We start from the raw sequence: 19,653 nt of genomic DNA, 5'->3' as shown, positions 1-19,653 counted from the left end.
TAAAAAGTTCTGTCTTTCAGCCGTTCCTTGCAGCTGAGTCTAGCTTGGCCCAGGATCAATGTAGTAGTTCTATGCTGTACTCTCTATGGAAACCATGTCCTTCTTCAAATGTGGTGACCAAAATAAGAGCCGACCCTTTTTGAAAGTCACAATGAAAACTTCTACCGAAACAATGTCTCCAAAAAATAACACAACATACTCTGAAAGAAACAAAGCCTTGCCTATAAATAACCAGGATGATAGTTTGTTGTAACTTTTAATTTGGTCATAGGGGATAAAAGCAACTCGAAGGTGGGTTCACTGTCTCTGGGATATTGACATGCTCATCCATGTTTGCAATCGATGGACTAATGACGCTGATTTACTAACCTGGACATGTTATGTACATTTCTTTAGATTCTATAATCCTTCAGTTTTCACCATAAGCTTTAAGTACAGATTGATGTTCAGTCGATTATCTTGAAAGTTTGAAGACCACTGAACTGCCAAAATATTCACCTGGATCACGACATGTTTTGCTATCAATTCTAGAGTTTGTGACACTGCTGCTGTTCATATGGAATATTAATCTTGAAAAGAAAACAAGCATTATTGCCTTCACTTGTTTATGTAGCTTACACAAATGTCTGTGGTGGTGGTTGTGATTGATTTTCAGTTTCAAATTGATGTTGATTTTAGCATTCTTATTTGATAGTGGATTGGTGGTTGGTGTAATATATGTTCTATGTAGTAATGATAATGATGATCCATGTTCTTTAGACTGTGACAGGAGATACACTTGTTGCATCAAAAAAGTCTGCAATAGCTGCCTCACAGAGGGCACGTGAGGCCAATACTCCGCCAAATGAAGGGTCCCATGAAGCAGGTGGCATTGAGGTCATTCTGCCTGTCCTGGCCGGAGTGGATGTACCAGAACCCGTTTTCTTCTGTACAGTTGAGCCTCCATCAGCTGCCAAGCAACAGAGTGAGAAACCTTGGAAAATTTAATGCCATTAACTTGCATTGTAATATCCAATTAAACGGAGCTGATACTCCAGGTCCCCCACCTATTGGGTGGGATGAGGAATCGATCTGTATAAGCCTAATATGAAAGCTAAATTAAAAAAAATTCAATATCACGTATACAAGGCACATTACCGAGATGGTTGCCATGCCAACATAATTCAGCCAATCACCGCCATTATCTAATTAGGTTTAGATGGTACCATACGGAATAGATATCTGAAATATGAAAGCTAAATGTTCAATGGTTTTAGACATGTACACAAAAGTACATGGACAGATGATCGGTCGGTCAGACGGAGCTCATTTCAATGTCCCCCATCTCCAACTTTGTCAGAGGGGTGGGGGACAAAATGTGTGTATTGATGAACTGGCAGGATAGCTGAGAGATATGCACACTCTCCTTTCAGCTGTCTAGCCTGGGTTCAAATGTCATCCCAGCTATAAACTGTCATCCTGATGTTTTGCAGGCATTAATTTATGTGCCGTCTCTCAGATGGACATTAAATGCAGTGTGCTGTCTGCCTGTATTAGTTGGTGGATGTTAAAGGTCCCACGGTGCCCTTCGTGAAAAGTTGGCGAACTTTTGCCAGCACCCTGACCAAATTCCAAACCAGTCGAGTATTCTCCATCAGAGTGGTGACCCTTCCAGGATTGTAATCCCTCACCAAGAAACTAGAGCATGATGCATTATTGATGATTTATTCATCTGGTATAATTATAAGGAGGGACTTTATGGCCTATATACTGTATGTTTTATATACACAGAAATGATAAGATAACCTGCCCCCTCTCCTCCCACCCTTTCCTGCACATATTCTCCCCCCCCCATTTTTCCTTCCTCCCTATATCCTTAATTTTATTTCCTTCGAACTTCCTTTCACTTTTCTTCCCCCTCGTCCAAAACTGACCATCCCAATCTTACCTCCTTCTCCTCCTTTTTTACCTGCAACATGTCGCAGGTCTACAAGAGCTCGACGTTGCTGTTGCTGTTGTAGGGGTTCTTGGTGGGGTCGATTTTTGAAATTTGCACCCATTGGTCAGACAGCTGCCGCACCACACCCACATTGGCTTTGTTTGGGTCAAGTGTTGATCACGATGAGGGAGCCCAAAAATCTAATCATATGTCGAATAATAGTAAGGTTTAATCAAGCTCATCAGAATGATGAGCATGCCTGGTGTTGGCGCAGTGGTTGGGGCAGCGGCTTGGGATCCAAGAGGTCCTGAGTTCAAGCCCCGTTGGGCCACTGAATTAATACACCAGGGGGTTGACTCAGCCTGTCATCCTTCCGAGGTCGGCGAAGTGAGTACCAGTATACTGGGCCGGTGTATATCCCGGTTAAAATAGGTGTACCATATCCCTGTGTCGTAAGAGGCGACCAGGGTTGCGTCAGGAAGGGCATCTGGCGTAAAACATGTGCCAAATCACTATGCGGATCATACGGATGATCCGCTGTGGCGACCCCTAACGGGAGCAGCCGAAAGAGGAAGAAGAAGAATCAAGCTCATCAGAATGTATGGTATTCAAGCATTGCATTATGCAAATTACTGAAGAAGAAAAAAAACATAGCGTAACGTAGTTTTTGTATGGCACCATATGGGGTTAAACAATCCGTGACCGTATGACGAATCGGCGTGTTCTGATTTAACCGTGGTGGAGGTTGACATGGATACGCGGTGTCGAGTTCATTTGTTAATAGCGCAGTAAATGTGTGTTTCCCAATCACGCTGTTCATCTTATAAGAGTGCTTTAAGTGCACGCTTCCCAATCGGTCCGCTATCGGAGTTTTTTTTCGCAGGTTGTGACCACAGTGCGGTCATTGTCACTTTTATTTTTTTTTCTCTCAATTGATACCTCTTCCCCATTTATCACCAATGTTTCACTATATATTTCACATGAACAACATTGTTCCAAAATAATTTGGCATAAATCTTCTCCCCAGTTAATCTGAAAACCCCCATTAAACAATATTTGTAATTTGTGATATCGTTTTTGGCCAAACTGGAAATACAGGTAATAAACAATATAACTAAAGTTTCTACCCTGCCCTAACTTATTTGTATTTGTAATGATGTCATTAATTTCCAGGGATGACTCTTATTTGTCATTTTATTTGGTATTTATACAAACTTGAAGCACCCACTCCCTACGAGAGCACCCATTGGGGTCATGTTATTATTTTTATGGTTATTAATACCATAGCAGAGTGTTGGCCCGACAGGCGATCGTATTTCAAGCATGCAATATGTTCTTTTGACACGTCCCTTCTTTTGGGTAGTGTATAGGCAACATACTGCTGCCTTGATCACTCCCAAAAATAAAACATAAACCGGGTTATGTTTATGAAGCAAAAACATGCCTACTGCTTATGTGCATATATAATACATCATGGTTATATAGTTAGGATAATTCCAATTGCACTCTTCCTGCCGCTAAGGGAAGAAAATACCAAGATGGCCGCCAATTTTTATTTTTCATTATATTTCTTTTTAACTTGATGGAAGTTGCACATGCACAACTTAATGCTGCCCTCATCAATCCTTGGAAGTTTCAGCTTCCTCGGTCAATTTTCCTCAGAGGAGTAGATGAAACATCCGACATATATATAGACAGCATATTTCCCCTCCATTTTATATATATATATATATATATATATATATATATATATATATATATATATATATATATATATATATATATATATATATATATATATATATACACACAAGCACATTACCTGCAGGGTGATTATGACACACACACACACACACACACACACACACACACACACACACACACACACACACACACACACACACACACACACACACACCACATTTTTACTGTGAGTAAACTCGCATGCAATTCTGACAACTCTTCAACAAAAAAGCCTCAGCCTCCTCCTCCAAACTCTGTTCCATATTTGCTCTACCCTCCCCTCCCAACACCAAGGCATCGATACACATCCTGAACTCAAGCTTTCAACCCCCCCCCCTCCCTCCCATGCCCCCCACTCCTACCAACAGTCCTCCTACCAACAGACAAACAAAGTTGTCCCATCTTTCCTCTGACCCTCCTTCCGCTCATAAAAGCAAAGTGGCATTCCACGTAAAAATAGCGGAAAATGTTGTTTTCTGCTTCCCTATCATGCTATCACCAACTTCACAGAAACCCGTCTCAGTCATCTGTTGAACTCACAATTTGAGGAAATAGTCGGAAATAATAACAAACTTGCACAACCTCCGCGGTAAAAGCCCTGCTTGAGAGAAAGGCTAATTGTAAAGGGTTCCTAAATTTGTGGCCGTAATATAGAAATTGTATGTGGAGCCAGGTGAACTGTCCAACCAATGGGCAGAGCTCGCATTCACGCATGGACACATGGACACACACGGTTCCTTTTATAGTATAGATAAGATGATTACCTAACATGGAAGCAATTTTGCATGATCATGAAATGCAAACTTTATCACAAACAAACTTGCTATTCATCGCATAAATACTTTTGGGACTTCTCTATGTTGATTTTATGAAAAGCAGCATAATTTTCACATCAAATCATGCATGCAGAAGCCTGGTGTTGGCTTAACAGTTAAGGTTGCTGTCTTGAGATCTTAGGGTCTTGAGTTTGAGCCCCTGGTATGCCATTGAAATAGCACCAGGTGGGTTGACACAGCCTCCGAGGTCGGCAAAATGAGTACCAGCTTGCTGGTAACGGGCACTGCATCAGCAACACAGCCACGCTTCCAGAAATGATGCAACCAGAAGCCACTGGCTGCACATGAAATAACAATAACAACATGCATGCTGACACTTGATGAAGGCTTTTCTGATCCTTTGCTCTTGTGATAGCACTGTTGACCTATAAAGTGTTATCATTGGTGTACATCAGTAATGAAAAATCGTGATGTGCAGATTCTGGATTTCATCGATGGAATCCTTGCACTCGAATTCTAGGTGGTCAAACATGATGAAATATATTGTGCCTCACACTTGTATTTTTTTTTTAAGTTGGTGTTGCTCCCTTCTGATACCACACCAGATTTGGATCACGCATTGGCTTGCCTGCAGAGGGAGGACCCAAGTCTTAAAGTTCATTTGGACCCCGAGTCAGGACAAGTAAGTTGTATGTTTGGGCATTGCGAATGATTATGCTTGGTTGAGTGTTTTCAATGTTGCCACATTAGTGGACTACAACTCGGTGTTGCTTCACCTTCCAACATGGCCTAAAGCTTCGTCATATAGCCTCTACATTTTTGATAAGATTTTGCTTTTGTTGGTGGCAGCTTTTAGGATTTTTTTTTTTTTTTTATGGGTGTGGGTGGGTGCAGGCTCGACAAAACATTTTTTGGAATGATTTGTCTGGCCTGCTTCCACACCCGTCCATCTGCGGTTTCATTTTTCTTCCTCATTAATTTGACCTTTTGAGTCCAGACAGGTGTTTGAGCTGAAAGTAATGTTTGAGTGCACACATCTGTAAACATCTCTTGTTTTTCATGCTGATTTGTTTAGCATCGTTCAGTCCGTATTGTTTTGCTTGTCACGTACAGCTCACACTTCCTAACACAATATAACTTTTTTTTCCCCCTCTCCATTTAAAGCAGAACATTTTCTCCACACTATTTTTATTTTTATTTTTATCATCTTGCAGAGTCAGATTGCAGACACAAACATTAAACTTTGACAATGTGAGAACGAATGCCTCGCATCATTCCTTCCATGAACATCATGATTATGTATAATGGTTTGCATTTTAAAGTGTGTGCATGTGTACATGTATGTGGGTGGGGGGAGCGAGGCATCTGTCAGGGAAGGATGGAAACAGCTTTACACAAAGTTACAGCATTTTAATATGACTTTTTTTTTGCAAATGTGAAATGTAATACTCCTCTTGCTTATGCAGGCTAGTGTCGATCTGCATTGGCGGGCAGGTACAACAATGGATGGAATCAACAGAATGTTCATCGAGGTATGCTTCACTTTGCTTCCCAAGGTGGTTAGCATACCTCGATCAACTTTCCGTTGATTCCGTCCATCCATCTTTATTGAAATGCTTTCACATTCTTGTTGAAGGCATTGCCAATGCTTCTTTGAAATTGACAATGACGGTTACGTGACAGGTTTGCAATACTCCGATTCGATCAACGAAACAAAACTTTGTGAACCAAAGTATTACAGGCAATGCTCGTCTCCACCCGCACCGATACCGCTTGATGTTCACAGACTGTTCTTTCTGGGATGGGAGAGCTACATATCGAGATCATCCAAGATCGCATTCACCGAGAATATGGTATCGAGGCGTACCTTGGCCCACTTCAGGTGGCCTATAAGGAAACTACCACAAGACCTGCATGTGTCACTGGTGAGCAACATACTGTTTGTACTTTAGGTATAATGCTAGCTTGTTACTGAGCACATTCGACTGGCATCACAGTGGTTGTGGATTCAAATCCAGCTCAAGGCAGTCGTGTCAGGGATTTGGATTCCAAGCTTCACCGAGCCCAGTTAGTTTCGGAAAAACTGCCGCGCTACTACTGTATTGTCGGTAAAAAAACCCAGCTGGCTCATTCATGACTTTCCCGCTGGAAACAACCTGCTCGCCCTTCCTGATCTGGTTTACATGCGATGTGTGTACATTCATTGTGGTTGACTAATTCCCTTCTCTTGTTGCAAGAGATTGTTCTGAATGACTGTGTGCCTTCTACCATTCTTCTGTAGCTTCTGTAACTACATTCTTCAGTGTAGCTTCTGTAGCCTTCTACCATTCTTCTGTAGTGACAACTTTCATATAACTCCAGCAATACAATGATGAATGAGAAACTCTGCAGAAAAAAGGGCACCCATTATCGGCATTAAGAGGTTTTCAAGATGTACCAGACTTTAGTCATTAAGCAGATTTCTGCTTTTTTTTTGCCTTTCTTCCTCAGATACCATAATTGTAAATATTTTTGAGTAGAGTTCGTTGTTTGTGGGTGGTCTCATATGATCATTTTAATTTACAACCTGCTGATTAAAATTGAAGTTCCTTGTTTGTTTTTTTTAGCTCACCTGGACTTTAGTCAGGTGAGTTTATGTGATTGAGCAGTGTCTGTAGGTGAGTGAGCCAGTCAGTTCGTAAACACTTCAGTCATTATCGCTTGAACCAAACACACGATTTTGATGAAACTTGCCCACAAGCTTCATATCTGGTGCCGAACGAAGGTGTATTGACCGCATCAAAATCTGTGCTCATTATGGGGGTCTATGGGTTGTTGTTTTTTTTTTTTACTTCTTCCAAAATAGGTATTTGCTCTCTTCTCCAAAACTACACACAGGATTTTGGTGAAACTTGACCACAACCTTCATCACCTGTAATGTACCAAATTATAATGACTGCATCAAAATCTGCACTCATTAAGGGGTCTATGGGGGAGGGGGGGTTGGACCCCACAAAATAGTTATGTGCTTTCTACTCCAAAATTACACACACTATTTTGATGAAACTTGACCACAACCTTCAGCACCAGTGACGTACCAAAGTAGATAATGACTTTAAGTAGGTCAAAATGGCCAACTTAGTAAATTTCTTCAAAAATCTTCTTCTCCTGATATGACCCACCAGTCAGAATGCTACCAAATTTGGGTTACAACATCAGGATAGGTTCCTGATGTTAAATTTGCAGAGGCCACGCTGATCACGGGACTCGAAGTGTGTCAAAATGGCGGACTCCGTAAATATTTGGGAAAATTGCGTAGATTCCTTCAAAAACCTTCCTCTCCAGACCCACCAGTCAGAATGCCACAAAATTTGGTTACAAAATTAGGCCAGGGCCCAGATAAGCTGCAGGACCAAATGATTCTATTTTTATGCATGACCCTCAGCATGCTGGGATATTATTTGCTTCATTAACACATGGGCCACACCTGTAATAAGCTGTTGCTTGGTGCCCCTCAATAACCCAGGTGTTTCCATTCTTTTTTGTCCACTACCTGTTTATTGGCAGTCATTATTTGCAATTTTTTTTACTCCAGAAACATTTTGCTTACTGCTGACAACTCGGCATTCATTTTAGTAATGCGCACACTTGTTTGCCAAAAATCAATATTATGAGTTTGTTTTATGTTTCCAGGGAACAGACATTATGTCTGTTTTTTGAAGTTGAAAAATGCATTTGTCATTGAATCATGGATAATTCACCACTGTAAAGGCCAAGCCTCGTGCTAGACACAATGACGTCACAATGTAATGCCATCTTATACAACACCATCTGACGAAATCCGTCATCCTGATGCCGAACTTCTGACAATCAGCCCATTGCCTACAGATGTCGGACAGTCATATATATGGGTTATGTTGTTCAACTGCCATCAGCGAAGTGACAGGACGGGTTGAGTGCTGAATGCCAGGATGACGTGCACGTCCGTGGAGGCCTAGCCTTGCGCGAGAAGTAATACTGTAATGATGTCCCAGTGAAAAAGTGTGACAGAAAGACAAACAGAGGGACAGATAGATGGACAGAGAAATCCAGCCACTTTAATATGTAGATGAAACGGTGCATGTTGTACAGTGGAAGTGTGGTGCACCGACATAGTTGTCCCCTCTTGGGTATAATCTCCAATCAAGTCAAATCTGACTGCAATCACCATCCTGGTGCAATGCCAGTAATGGTGATGCATTGCAGAGCATACTCTTTCAGACAGAACATTAAGCAGCTGTCTCTGCAGTCACAAAATAGTATTTTTTATAGGGCCAGCATGACAGCAGAACAGAGCTTGCATCTAGGCAAAGTAAAATAGAATTATATATGTGTGTATATTTATATGTATATGTATATACACACACACACACACACACAAACACACACACACACACACACACACACACACACACACACACACACACACACACACATAGACACACACACACGAGAGTCATTCCACCTCAAATCACCCAGAAAAAAAAATAATTTGTAACCCGACCCCCTCAGATTTGGCTAATTTTTTGCATGTATGTTACATATGATAGTCTGTGTTCACATACAAAATTTTAGCTAAATCGGACTAGGGGTTGACGAGATATGACCTTGAGAACTTTTGACCTTTTCGACAAATGTCGCATTTCCACCAACATTCAAATCCTCATATTTCAGCAACCCCTTGCCCTATCTCAATTATTTTGGTGTCGTTGGAAAGGTAATTGTCCATATAATGCAAATCTAGTATCGGTTCGTCGATCTAGTTAAGTTAGGGGTGGATGATTTTTTGACCTGACATTTGACCTTGACCTTGATGACCTCGTGACCTTGACCTGGCCTTGCATGAAAATGAAAGTTCATACTGTCTACTATAACATATCAAAAAACTGGAGGGGTAGTATTTTTTTGTTCTCGAGATATTTTCGGCCAAAGTTCAAAGGTCGTAAAAATGCAACCAAATCATGATTTGTTAGACATGCCCAGGCTTGTCAGTTTACAGTCAATATTAGCTAGATTACGTTCAAACATGAATGGACTTGTCCAGGCCTGTTTCGCAGTGCTGCCGATGGAAAACAAGGTAAAACTGCATCGAGTTTTTTGTCATACTAGAATACATCGTTCAGAAGATTTTAAATACAAGTTCAATAAATTCCATCAGGGATTTTTTTTTCTAGAGAACAAAAACCTTAAAACGTAGGAATTCGTCTGCAAAAAAGACGAATTCGTACGTAAAATCCAACTTTTTTGAAATACCGAGAAAACAACAAAAAAAGTCCGGACCTGCATCGATGAATCTGCCTTGCCAAAGTTCAAGGCATCGCAACCAAAACATGACACCATAACCTCAAGACTAATTGCTACTGAAATAAATGAAAAAAAATCATACATTTTTTGATTCAGTAGTTCATTTTGTCAAGACAAAATATTATCACTATCTACAACAAGCAAATTAAAATATGAATATAACACAGAATCATACAAAAAAATTCAAGAATACAATTTTATCCAAGATAGATAAGTTTAGTCTCAATTCTTAATTTTTGTTTTGCTAAAAAGTTTGCTAAATAATCGTTTACTCTTGGGGAAGGAAACCATGTTCAAGTCACAATATATCATAGCTAAATCTTAACGGGTTTGCCACTTTCTACATAAACTGGTTATTTTAGCATTATCTTGGTCACTAATTTTATAACGAATTCTTATTCCAGAACCAACAACTAATGGTGGATCGGTCACACACAGAATGTCTGAATCTTCAATCCAACATCTGTCCACATCCAGTGGCAAATTGAGATATTTAGTAGGACCGTGGGGATGCATGAAATTGATGTAATAGTCACCATACTCATCAGAAATATCCTCTACAAGTCCAATTCATGGATTTTCATCATAGATAGTACAAACATAGTTTTGCTTACTGATTTCAAACTCTAGTCCTGATTAATCATCTACCTCATCAGTTTCGCCATCGACTCTAGCCGCACGTGCAGTTTTGGGTTCTTCTTCTTGTTTGCTCAGTTTGAATGCTTTTATACTCAATTTTGTTAATGGAACAAATCGATGAAATTTTTGAGTACCGGCGATTGTCCGCATTTTCCAGTCTTTCTTTCAATTTCAGTTCGTAATCCTCAACAATACCAGGCTGTACATTGATGAAGTGAATTCCTGGAATATTTTCCGTGCAAAATTTCATGATAGCATCGGAAGTTAGGATCGCATCTGCGTACGGGCGTTGGAGACTGGCTTTTGTTAATAACCTCTTTACAGTTCTGCCTAACCCGTCACATGCACTTTTGCCATTTGAAGTGGCAAAAAAGTTCCACTCCGCATTGATTCCAAAGTCCTCCAAATGAAAGCACAGGTTCAAAAAATTATACTTATTTTTATATTGTCCTGTGCATCCATCAGTGAAGTAGTGGATTTTCTTCATCTCTGGAAAAACAGTTTTTAAGTATGGAATAACAGATTGAAGGAACGCGTGAACGGAAGTAGCAGAATGTTCTCTACAATCACTGAAAACGCAAATGTTTTTGTGTTCTAATGTTCCGTCCTCCCGATGACGATACGCTACAAAAGGGTGGATGGTTGCTTGCTTATTCTCCCAATGAAAACTTTGAATTTCATCCTGTACCACGTAAGAGAAGTTTTCTGTGGTCACCTTGCAGAATAATATCCTTGAGAGGTTTCATGGTAGATTTCAGTTCATTCATGTAAGCACTTTGTGACTTCGCGGTAAAACTATGCCGTGTCAATTTCAAGATTTGGGTGGAAAAATTCTCGATAAAATCCTCTTTTGATTCAGTGATAGTTACAAGAGATGTGCGGTCAGTGCTAATCCACTGTTGATACTTAATTTCATCCAGTTCCTTCAAATCATCTCATTCATTCAAATAATTTACGAGTCCACTTTTCCCGGGACAGTCCTTACACTGGCCCATCATACATTTTTCCACCTCAGTGGAGCAGACGGTTTTTGCCATAAGTTCATTAAGAGAAGATTTCAAACGTGCAGCTTCCATAAGCTTAGGATTTTGGTGGTATTTGCAAACACAGACTGAATGCGTTCCAGATGCCCCCGCTAAAACACACCATCTCAGTCGAAGAGACGCGAAAGCAGAAAATCCGATTTTTTTTTTTATTTTTTTTTTGTCAGGGTAGGTTTCTTTCCAAGCATTATGTAACTCTCAGAGATTAGACAAAATAAGGCACTTTTGGTGTTTTTCTCTATCACCATCCTTAGTTTTTACACTCACAAAATCTTTCTTTCCCGGCATGATGCGACTATAATCATCATTTTCGTAAAATTCGGTCACATCGCGCTTAATGTCATCAGCTAATGGCTTTCCCTTATTTTGATCACATAGTCCTAAAACGCCTTTATATTTCTTCACTTGTCGGCTTTTTTAACCATATAATTGGTGGCGCCAAATTCTTCCATCGTCCTCTGTATACTAAACGGTGAAATGGTTAAAATCTGAATGCGTTGTTGATGAGATTTGGACCGCTGATATTTCATTTTCAACTGCCCCATCATTTTCTGAAATAAATGCAAATCCTTGGAACTGCTTTCTTCTGAATCGGAACTTGTTCACGAGACATCGTATGTTAACTCAAGTTTCTTCTTCAGTGATCCTGATGCTGACGCTCATTTTTTCTTGCCTGTTGATCGTTTAGAATGTGGTGGCAGTTGATGTACTTTAACCGGCGTCTCGTCCAAGCTAGCCAGAGCAGAATTAACTTCCATTAGAGTAGTATCTTTCTCGGGTGAAGTAAACGAACTTTCAGGCTGTTCTTCAAAAGTTTCAGATTCAGGTTCATCGCTTGTTGAGTCGCTATCAGATTCTTCTTCTTCGCTGGTTTCTACTTTTTGCTTCAATCTAAAAAAGCACTCGGGGCAAAATTCCTCTCCCGATACTACAGTCTCTGGAGGCTTGATTAACTGCTTATACTGGTACAAGCTTAGTGTCTTTAAAGACTTCGTCCTGGCTTTGTCGGGATGGATTTGTATTGGATCACAACACTTCTTCTTCAAAACCAAAAATTTGGTGAGCAGTTTCCCTTCGTGATATGAACAAATTGTTTTTATTCTTCGTTTGTCAACTTTCGTTCGGAGATGAAGGATTTCAATGGTCTCCTCGTCTTCCTTGACCTTGATACTCCGCAAGTTAGCGGTTTTGGCAGAACAGCCTTGGTGACATTCATCAAGTGACGAAAAGCTACAGTTATTCATTTTTCAAAGTTATCGATGAATGATATGATGCGAGCCATGAAACTCGAGTGCTTAAATAGCCAAAATTCTCTCAAGTCCAGGCAGATTCAGCAACGCAGGTCCGGACAGGAGCACGGCAAAACAGGCCTGAAAAGACAAGTAGTCCATTCCATTCATGTTTGAACATGTTTAGCTCAGGGGGCATCTCTCAGAAAATTTTCTGATATCAACTCCTAATGGTAGGTTTGGCGACACCAACGATTGGAGAGTTGATATCAGAAAATTTTCAAAAATGTATTATTTAGTGCTACTAGCATAGGAGTGGAAATCAGAATTTTTTCTGAGAGATGCCCCCCGTCTAAGTTGCAAGTCACCAAAGGAGCATGTTACAACTTGTAGTGGAACCAACATCTGTCATCAACTATGATTGGGATGAGTCTGGGCACAATATTGGCTGTAAACTGACAAGCCTGGGCATGTCTATGTACGTTATGATTTGGTTGCATTTTTACGACCTTTGAACTTTGGCTGAAAATATCTCAAGAACAAAAAATACTACCCCTCCAGTTTTTTGATATGTTATAGTAGACAGTATGAACTTTCATTTTCATGCAAGGTCAGGTCAAGGTCACAAGGTCTTCAAGGTCAAATGTCAGGTCAAAAAATCATCCACCCCTAACTTAACTAGATCGGTGAGCCGATGCTGGATTTGCATTCTATGGACAATTACCTTTCCAACGACACCAAAATAATCGAGATAGGGCAAGGGATTGCTGAGATATGGGCTGTTTCACAGTCATGATCATTTCTGGTATTTAGTACCCTTGCCTGCTAAATAGCTAAATGAGAGGCTGTAGTATCTCTGTCATTAGGGCCAGTAGTTGGTACTAGTGATGGCACAACTTGGACCACTTTTTATTTGACAAAAAATGTCAATTTTTGGCAGAATGGAATAAAAATTGCCATTTATTTGATAAATAGCTGTCTCATTTTCTCCAGGTACACTGCATTCACAGTGTATAAACAAATACAAGCAGAAATTGGGACTTTTATTTGTTGTTGCCTCAATTTAATACCTCTTCTGTATTTTGTCCACAACATATTATTTATTTCACCCTCAATAAATATGTCCCACCGTTCGTCCGTCAAAAATGTCCTCTCCGGAAATGCATATTGTAGAAGAATTTTTTTTATATAAATATAGGGTCTTTTTAAAAGTTTATTGTGTGTTTTACCAAGTTCGTATATACCTGCACTGATATTATGCTACAAAGTTTGAGTGTAACCAATAACCTTCTATTTGCATGGCCTGCACTAATTGCCTTACATGTGTCCGTCAAAAATGTGTCCTCTCTGGAAACACCTAAACTGCCACGAGTTATAAGGAAACTACTTGCTGGCTATAAATTTTGATGTTTTGTAAGGTTGACATGGTCATGAATATCCATTATCAGTAAAAGGTATTTACATTTATGTAATTTATCTTGTTACAACACTGATTGAATGTCCATGTCAAAAATGTCCTCTCCGGAAGCATTTTGGGGAATTTCCAAATGATATTTAACATGCTGAGAAACTTTTAGTGTATGGAATAAACTGCTGTTTTTTTTTCAGGACAGGTCCTATTTTGCATATAGCTTTAAATTCTATTACTAAATTAAATCAAATATATTATTCAATAAATGTCTGAATACAAATACATCTCAAAGTTATCATATCTTAAGAAACCGTTGGGCAAAATGATACAGCCGGTTTTAAAAAGTGTCAAAATCCCGTCTAGATTCACTTACTAGGTGTATTTTGTATTGGCATTATAAGATAAATGTATTACTTTGCAGTTATATCTTGTACAGAATGTATTGCTTCATGTCAAAAAATGATGTCCTCTCCGGAAGAAATATGTGATTTTCTTCATATTTTTCATTGTGGTAGTAAACTTTTATTTTCAGAGATAAATTAGTAATTTTTTCAGAATATGTAGAAAAGTACATGTAGTTTTAAAATTTTGTGCTCAATTCCATCATATGCAGTGCTATTAGTGACAGTGGTAATTAAAACGTATCTTTTTTTTTGGATATTTGAAACTTCGTTGTCTTTTATTGATATTTCTACAAATATACTTCATTTGTATACTGAATCATAATTCCAGTAATGGAATAATACTTGTGGAACATATGGAAACCACTGCAGTTTGATAGTGTTGTTATTTTGTGGTTTTTGTTTAATTGTATTAATGACTGTTGTAGTTTAAAAAATACTCTCCTAACATCCTTGGGGTATTATTTTTTTAATAAGAAATATTCATTCAAATGCTCCAAAAAATTGGATTTAAGTATTGTAATTAACAATGTTGGATTTGGAGAAATAAAAATATTGAGTTTGAATTTTTAGTGGTTGTGAGACAAACTTGGTACCCTCATTGTGAAACAGCCCATATGAGGATTTGAATTTCGGTGGAAACGCGACATTAGTCGAAAAGGTCAAAAGTTCTCAAGGTCATATCTCGTCAACCCCGAGTCCAATTTAGCTAAAATTTTGTATGTGAACATAGACTATCATATGTAACACACATGCAAAAAAATTAGCCAAATCTGAGGGGGTTGGGTTACAACCCTAGGGTGAACTGAGGTAGAATGACCCACTATGTGTCTGTAGAATTGCCTTCAAATTTTACAAGTCATGTTATTTCTTCCACTCCTCTGAGGTAGAAATTGTCGTCTCGTACTGTCCCCGATTCCTATTCGTGATATATTTTCAATGGACTCTTCTCTCCAGTCGATCTTCACTTCTTCCCACATTTTGTCTGTTTGTCAGCTTTTCCTGCCTGCTCACATTGGTTTTATATACCATACTTATATCCTGTGATCCATAAGCTTGTCGGTATGGCCCCATTTGTGCTGGTTCTGTGTTTTTGCCTGTATCTCCATCCCTTGTTCACCTGGTCCCCTATACTCATTGGCAGTATGTTGACCTCTTGGCCTCTGCTGTCTCGTTCTTCCTTGTGTGCTCTAACCTCTCTGAAAAAAGTATCTGATACAGCCCTTGCATCATTATTGTCAGCACGTTGACCAGAATAGGAAAATCACAATATTTTTGTAATTAATGTTCTTTCTTTACTTATATTTTACAGCACTATGATTTTAAAACCGTATATCCATTGTGTTGCATCTTGATTATTTCAACATAACCCCACATAACATCACGATGAATGTTACACAGGTTCTCTGGAGCGTCACCAGGCTGAAATGCTGCACTCCGCCTCTGTGGAGCTTTCTGTTCAACCACAGCCTGGTGCTGGTCCTATCTGTATCACCTGGGCTCCCAGTGAGGGTCACGTGCTGAGGCCAGAAGTTATGGAGTCGGTGCGGAGTGGCATAGAGTGCGGTGCTTCACAAGGTGACATAGTGTCGTCTCAACAAACATCATATTTGTGCAATTATATTTATTTCTCATTAGTCTTCAGATGCTGATTGCAATGTAAAATCTTCACTTTTTTTGGTACGTGGATTTGTAGAGTTAAAATATCAAAGATGAAAGTACTGACAGTGGGACGTATAAACTAAGTGGATTAGCCAGAGTAAAAAGGATTGCAGTTGGGTGTGGTTGATGAGCATCCATTTCGAATGTTTGTGAGATACTTCTTCAGGCTTCAAAGGATTGCAAAGAGTTAGAGATGGGCAGAAAGTTTAATCAATACATGATTTGGAGAAGCTAAAAGTGCTGGAGGGCTAAAGGTACAGGGACTGTGGCACCAGATGAGGGGTGATAAAAACTGAAATGACACAAAACTGTCTTCAGTGATAGAATGGTAGGCCCTGCCCATCTATCTTTTGATGAATAATGCCAATAATTATGAGAGCTCTTGCCATTGTACAACTGAAAAAGGGGGATGCATAGGCCCTGTCACAGGAAGAGAAAGACTTCATTTTACTTAAATGTTCAATTACCTTGTAAGCTGTTAGTGGTGGAGAGGTGATAATAGAAAAACCTGTCCTGGCAAAGAATTGTGAGTCTGCATTTAGCTTTTAATGCACATTTGTAAATGTGATCTTCCTGGGCAAGTCATGTGTGATGGTGACGCCAAAGTACTTCAGGGACTGAACCCACTCCATCGGTTGGTCACTAATTCTTCAAATATCTAGGGACTGAACTTCAAATATTTGAGGTCTCTACTGAGCTATGTGGTGGTGGCCTAGTCGTGAGGACACTGAAATGGAATCCCAAAAGTTTTGGTTTCAAATCAGACTGATGGCTACAGTATTAGCAAGTAAAAAGACATACAATGTCATAGCCCCATTTTTTTTTTGTTTTTTTGAGTAATTTTGCTGTACGGACTTAAAGGGCTTGCCCATATTTATGTACAACTAAAATGGCCGCCAGTCTACCAATCGGCCATCTTTGATCAGATCGCAAAATAAAGTCAGGAGCATGTGTATGCCATCATGTACTGTGATTTTGCAATGTTTGAACAAAATTGGACCAGGCATCTCTGACAAATGATTGGGGACACATTCAAGTAACAAAATGGCCACCAGTCAGCCATCTTGGATCGGATTTCGAACAACAAATGATGTGCACATGTAACCCATCATTCTTTATCTGCGTGCCAAGTTTGAACAACATGAGTGAATGCACGTCTCAGGAATGGTTGAGGACGTGTTCAACGTCGGGTTTTTTACAATTAAAATGGCCATCTTGGATCTGATCTTGAAAGAAAAAAATGACATGCTTGTGTAAGCCATCGTTCATTATATACCTGCTGAATTTGAACAACATCAGTAAATGCCTGTCCGAGAAATGGTTGAGGACGTGTTCCACAGTGGGTGTTTTTTACAACGAAAATGGCTGCCAGTCGGCCATCTTGGATCTGATCTTGAAAAAAAATGACGTGCATATGTAAACCATCATTTATTATCTGTGTGCAAAGTTTGAACAAGATTGGTAAATGCATGTCCGAGAAATGTTTGAGGATGACACTGGGGGTTTTTTTTTTTTTACAACGAAAATGGCCGCCAGTCGGATATCATGTATCTGATGTCGAAAAAAATGAAGTACATATGTAAGCCATCATTAATTATCTGTGTGTCAAGTTTGAACAACATTGGTAAATGCATGTCCGAGAAATGGTTGAGGACGTGTTCAACATTCCTTTTTTTTTCCAACTAAATTGGCTGCCAGTCTGCCATCTTGGATCTGATGTTGGAAAACAAAAAAGACTTGCATATGTATACCATCACGTGTTGTCTTTTAGCCAAGTACGAGTAAAATCAGTCCATACATGTCCGGGATCGGGTTGCGGACGCACGCACGCATGCACGGACACGAAAATTACGACCAAATCCATAAGCCCCAATTTCAGACTAAATCTAATGGGGAACTAATAATTTGGATTGTAAACATCTACAATCAAAGCCAGTCTCAGAGGAATCACCATGTCATTGTCAGATTCTCAGTAAAAGCCTATCTGGCTCATTAATGACCTTTGAGGATGAGGTAAACTGCCTGCAATCCCTGGACTGGTTGAAATGTGGTGCCTGTGTTTTCATCGTGTGATCATCGTGTTATAATAAAAGTTAGTCGCACTAGGGATTAATCTCTAATTTCTGTTAACTATTATCAGACTGAGGGAGTATGCTTTTTTATATAATTTGAACTGTAATAAAGTAAAGAATGAGCTTGAAAAAAAGTATGTGATGACATAAGCGTTGGAAGGGCAAAATAAATGGCGACAATGTGAACCTGCATGTAAAACTCCGTCGAAATCACGGCAGGTACATCGATCACCTCGTCTTTCAAAACTGTCATTCTCTCGGGGAATGAATACAGCACGAGACTAGAGGGGGAGCACTCGGTAGAGTGCAAAACCTCTGCCGCCAATACTGCTAGGTCACTCAAGTGAACCTGATATCCTATTAATTCAATTTGACGTCAACAGTACTCACAGAGTTATAGTTTGCAACTTTTCCTTTTACTTTTAACTTTTACATACTCAATTCATTCGTCATAACTAGATTCCTTGAGAGAGAAATTGATTTTACGTGGGTATATCCACCTGAAGTTCCAAAATCAGCCGCAATTATAATTTTGGCATGTTTTTTGTTGGAAATCACTTCTAACATGTAGAAATGCAAAAAATAAAAATCGAAATTTTGTTGAAAAAAAGTTGCAAAAAAATATTTTTTCTCTTACAATTTTTTTTTGGGGTGGGGGGGGGGGTTGGAAATCACTTAAAACATGTAGAAATGCAAAACAAAAATTCAAATATTTTTTCAAAATGGCCGCTATAGCGGCCATATTGGGTTTTGCACCGAGTCCAAAATCTAATGGCATGATCCTTGGACCATACCTAATCCCCCAACCAAGTTTCGTCGAAATCCGTCGGAGTTTTTCCGTAATACTGGTCACAAACAAACAAACAGAAAGGGGTGAAAACAGTAACCTCCGATCTTCGATGGCGGAGGTTAATAATGCCAAGCTTGCAGCTTCTTTGTTCATGTTTGAAGCAATTTTTATTAAACACACATTTTATTTTCTTTTTTAAAATTGAACTAGGTGTGCCCCTCCGCCTTGAATTAAGAATTATTGAGAGTAATCAGGTTCATCAATGGACTTTCCCACAAGCATTCCCTGTCTTCGCATGCTGTTTGCAGGTCCCATTTTGGGCTACCCTGTTCAAGACGTGCGTGTGTGCGTGCAGTCGGTTACGGTGAACCCGGGCACCTCTCTTGCTATCTTGTCTGCCTGCACCGTGCAGTGTCTCCATAAGGTCAAGTATTGAGCTCTTTGGCTGCACAAAAACCCACCCACTTGATTCGCAAACAGCCGCACTTTCCTACGAAACATAATTTATGCAAAATTGTGCGACCCGGCAATCGGTAAAAAGGTAAAAGCATGATTCGATGAAACTGCAAAAACAAATTTCAGCTTTGTTGATGATTAGAGATAATATTGTCCATTCGATTTCATATCGGACCTGAAGTTTCTGTTAA

General features: G+C 39.6%; 1 protein-coding gene across 2 annotated transcripts in view; it reads left to right on the top strand.

Annotated features, from left to right (window-relative positions):
• Positions 1-19,653, top strand: part of GFM2 (GTP dependent ribosome recycling factor mitochondrial 2) — a 79,501-nt gene that overhangs the window by 56,083 nt on the left and 3,765 nt on the right. For both annotated transcript variants that reach the window (XM_085874618.1, XM_085874619.1), the window contains exons 15-19: positions 760-964; positions 5,043-5,119; positions 6,224-6,362; positions 15,884-16,060; positions 19,315-19,430. In XM_085874618.1, the coding sequence (XP_085730744.1) occupies positions 760-964; positions 5,043-5,119; positions 6,224-6,362; positions 15,884-16,060; positions 19,315-19,430 (714 nt within the window). The remainder of the gene's footprint in view (positions 1-759; positions 965-5,042; positions 5,120-6,223; positions 6,363-15,883; positions 16,061-19,314; positions 19,431-19,653) is intronic.

The sequence above is a fragment of the Eptatretus burgeri genome, chromosome 3 (assembly GCF_056783735.1).
Source record: "Eptatretus burgeri isolate ZD-2024b chromosome 3, Ebu_testis_v1, whole genome shotgun sequence".
NCBI lineage: Eukaryota > Metazoa > Chordata > Myxini > Myxiniformes > Myxinidae > Eptatretus > Eptatretus burgeri.
Note: the sequence above shows the minus strand (reverse complement) of the source record. Positions and strands in the feature narration are given on the sequence as shown.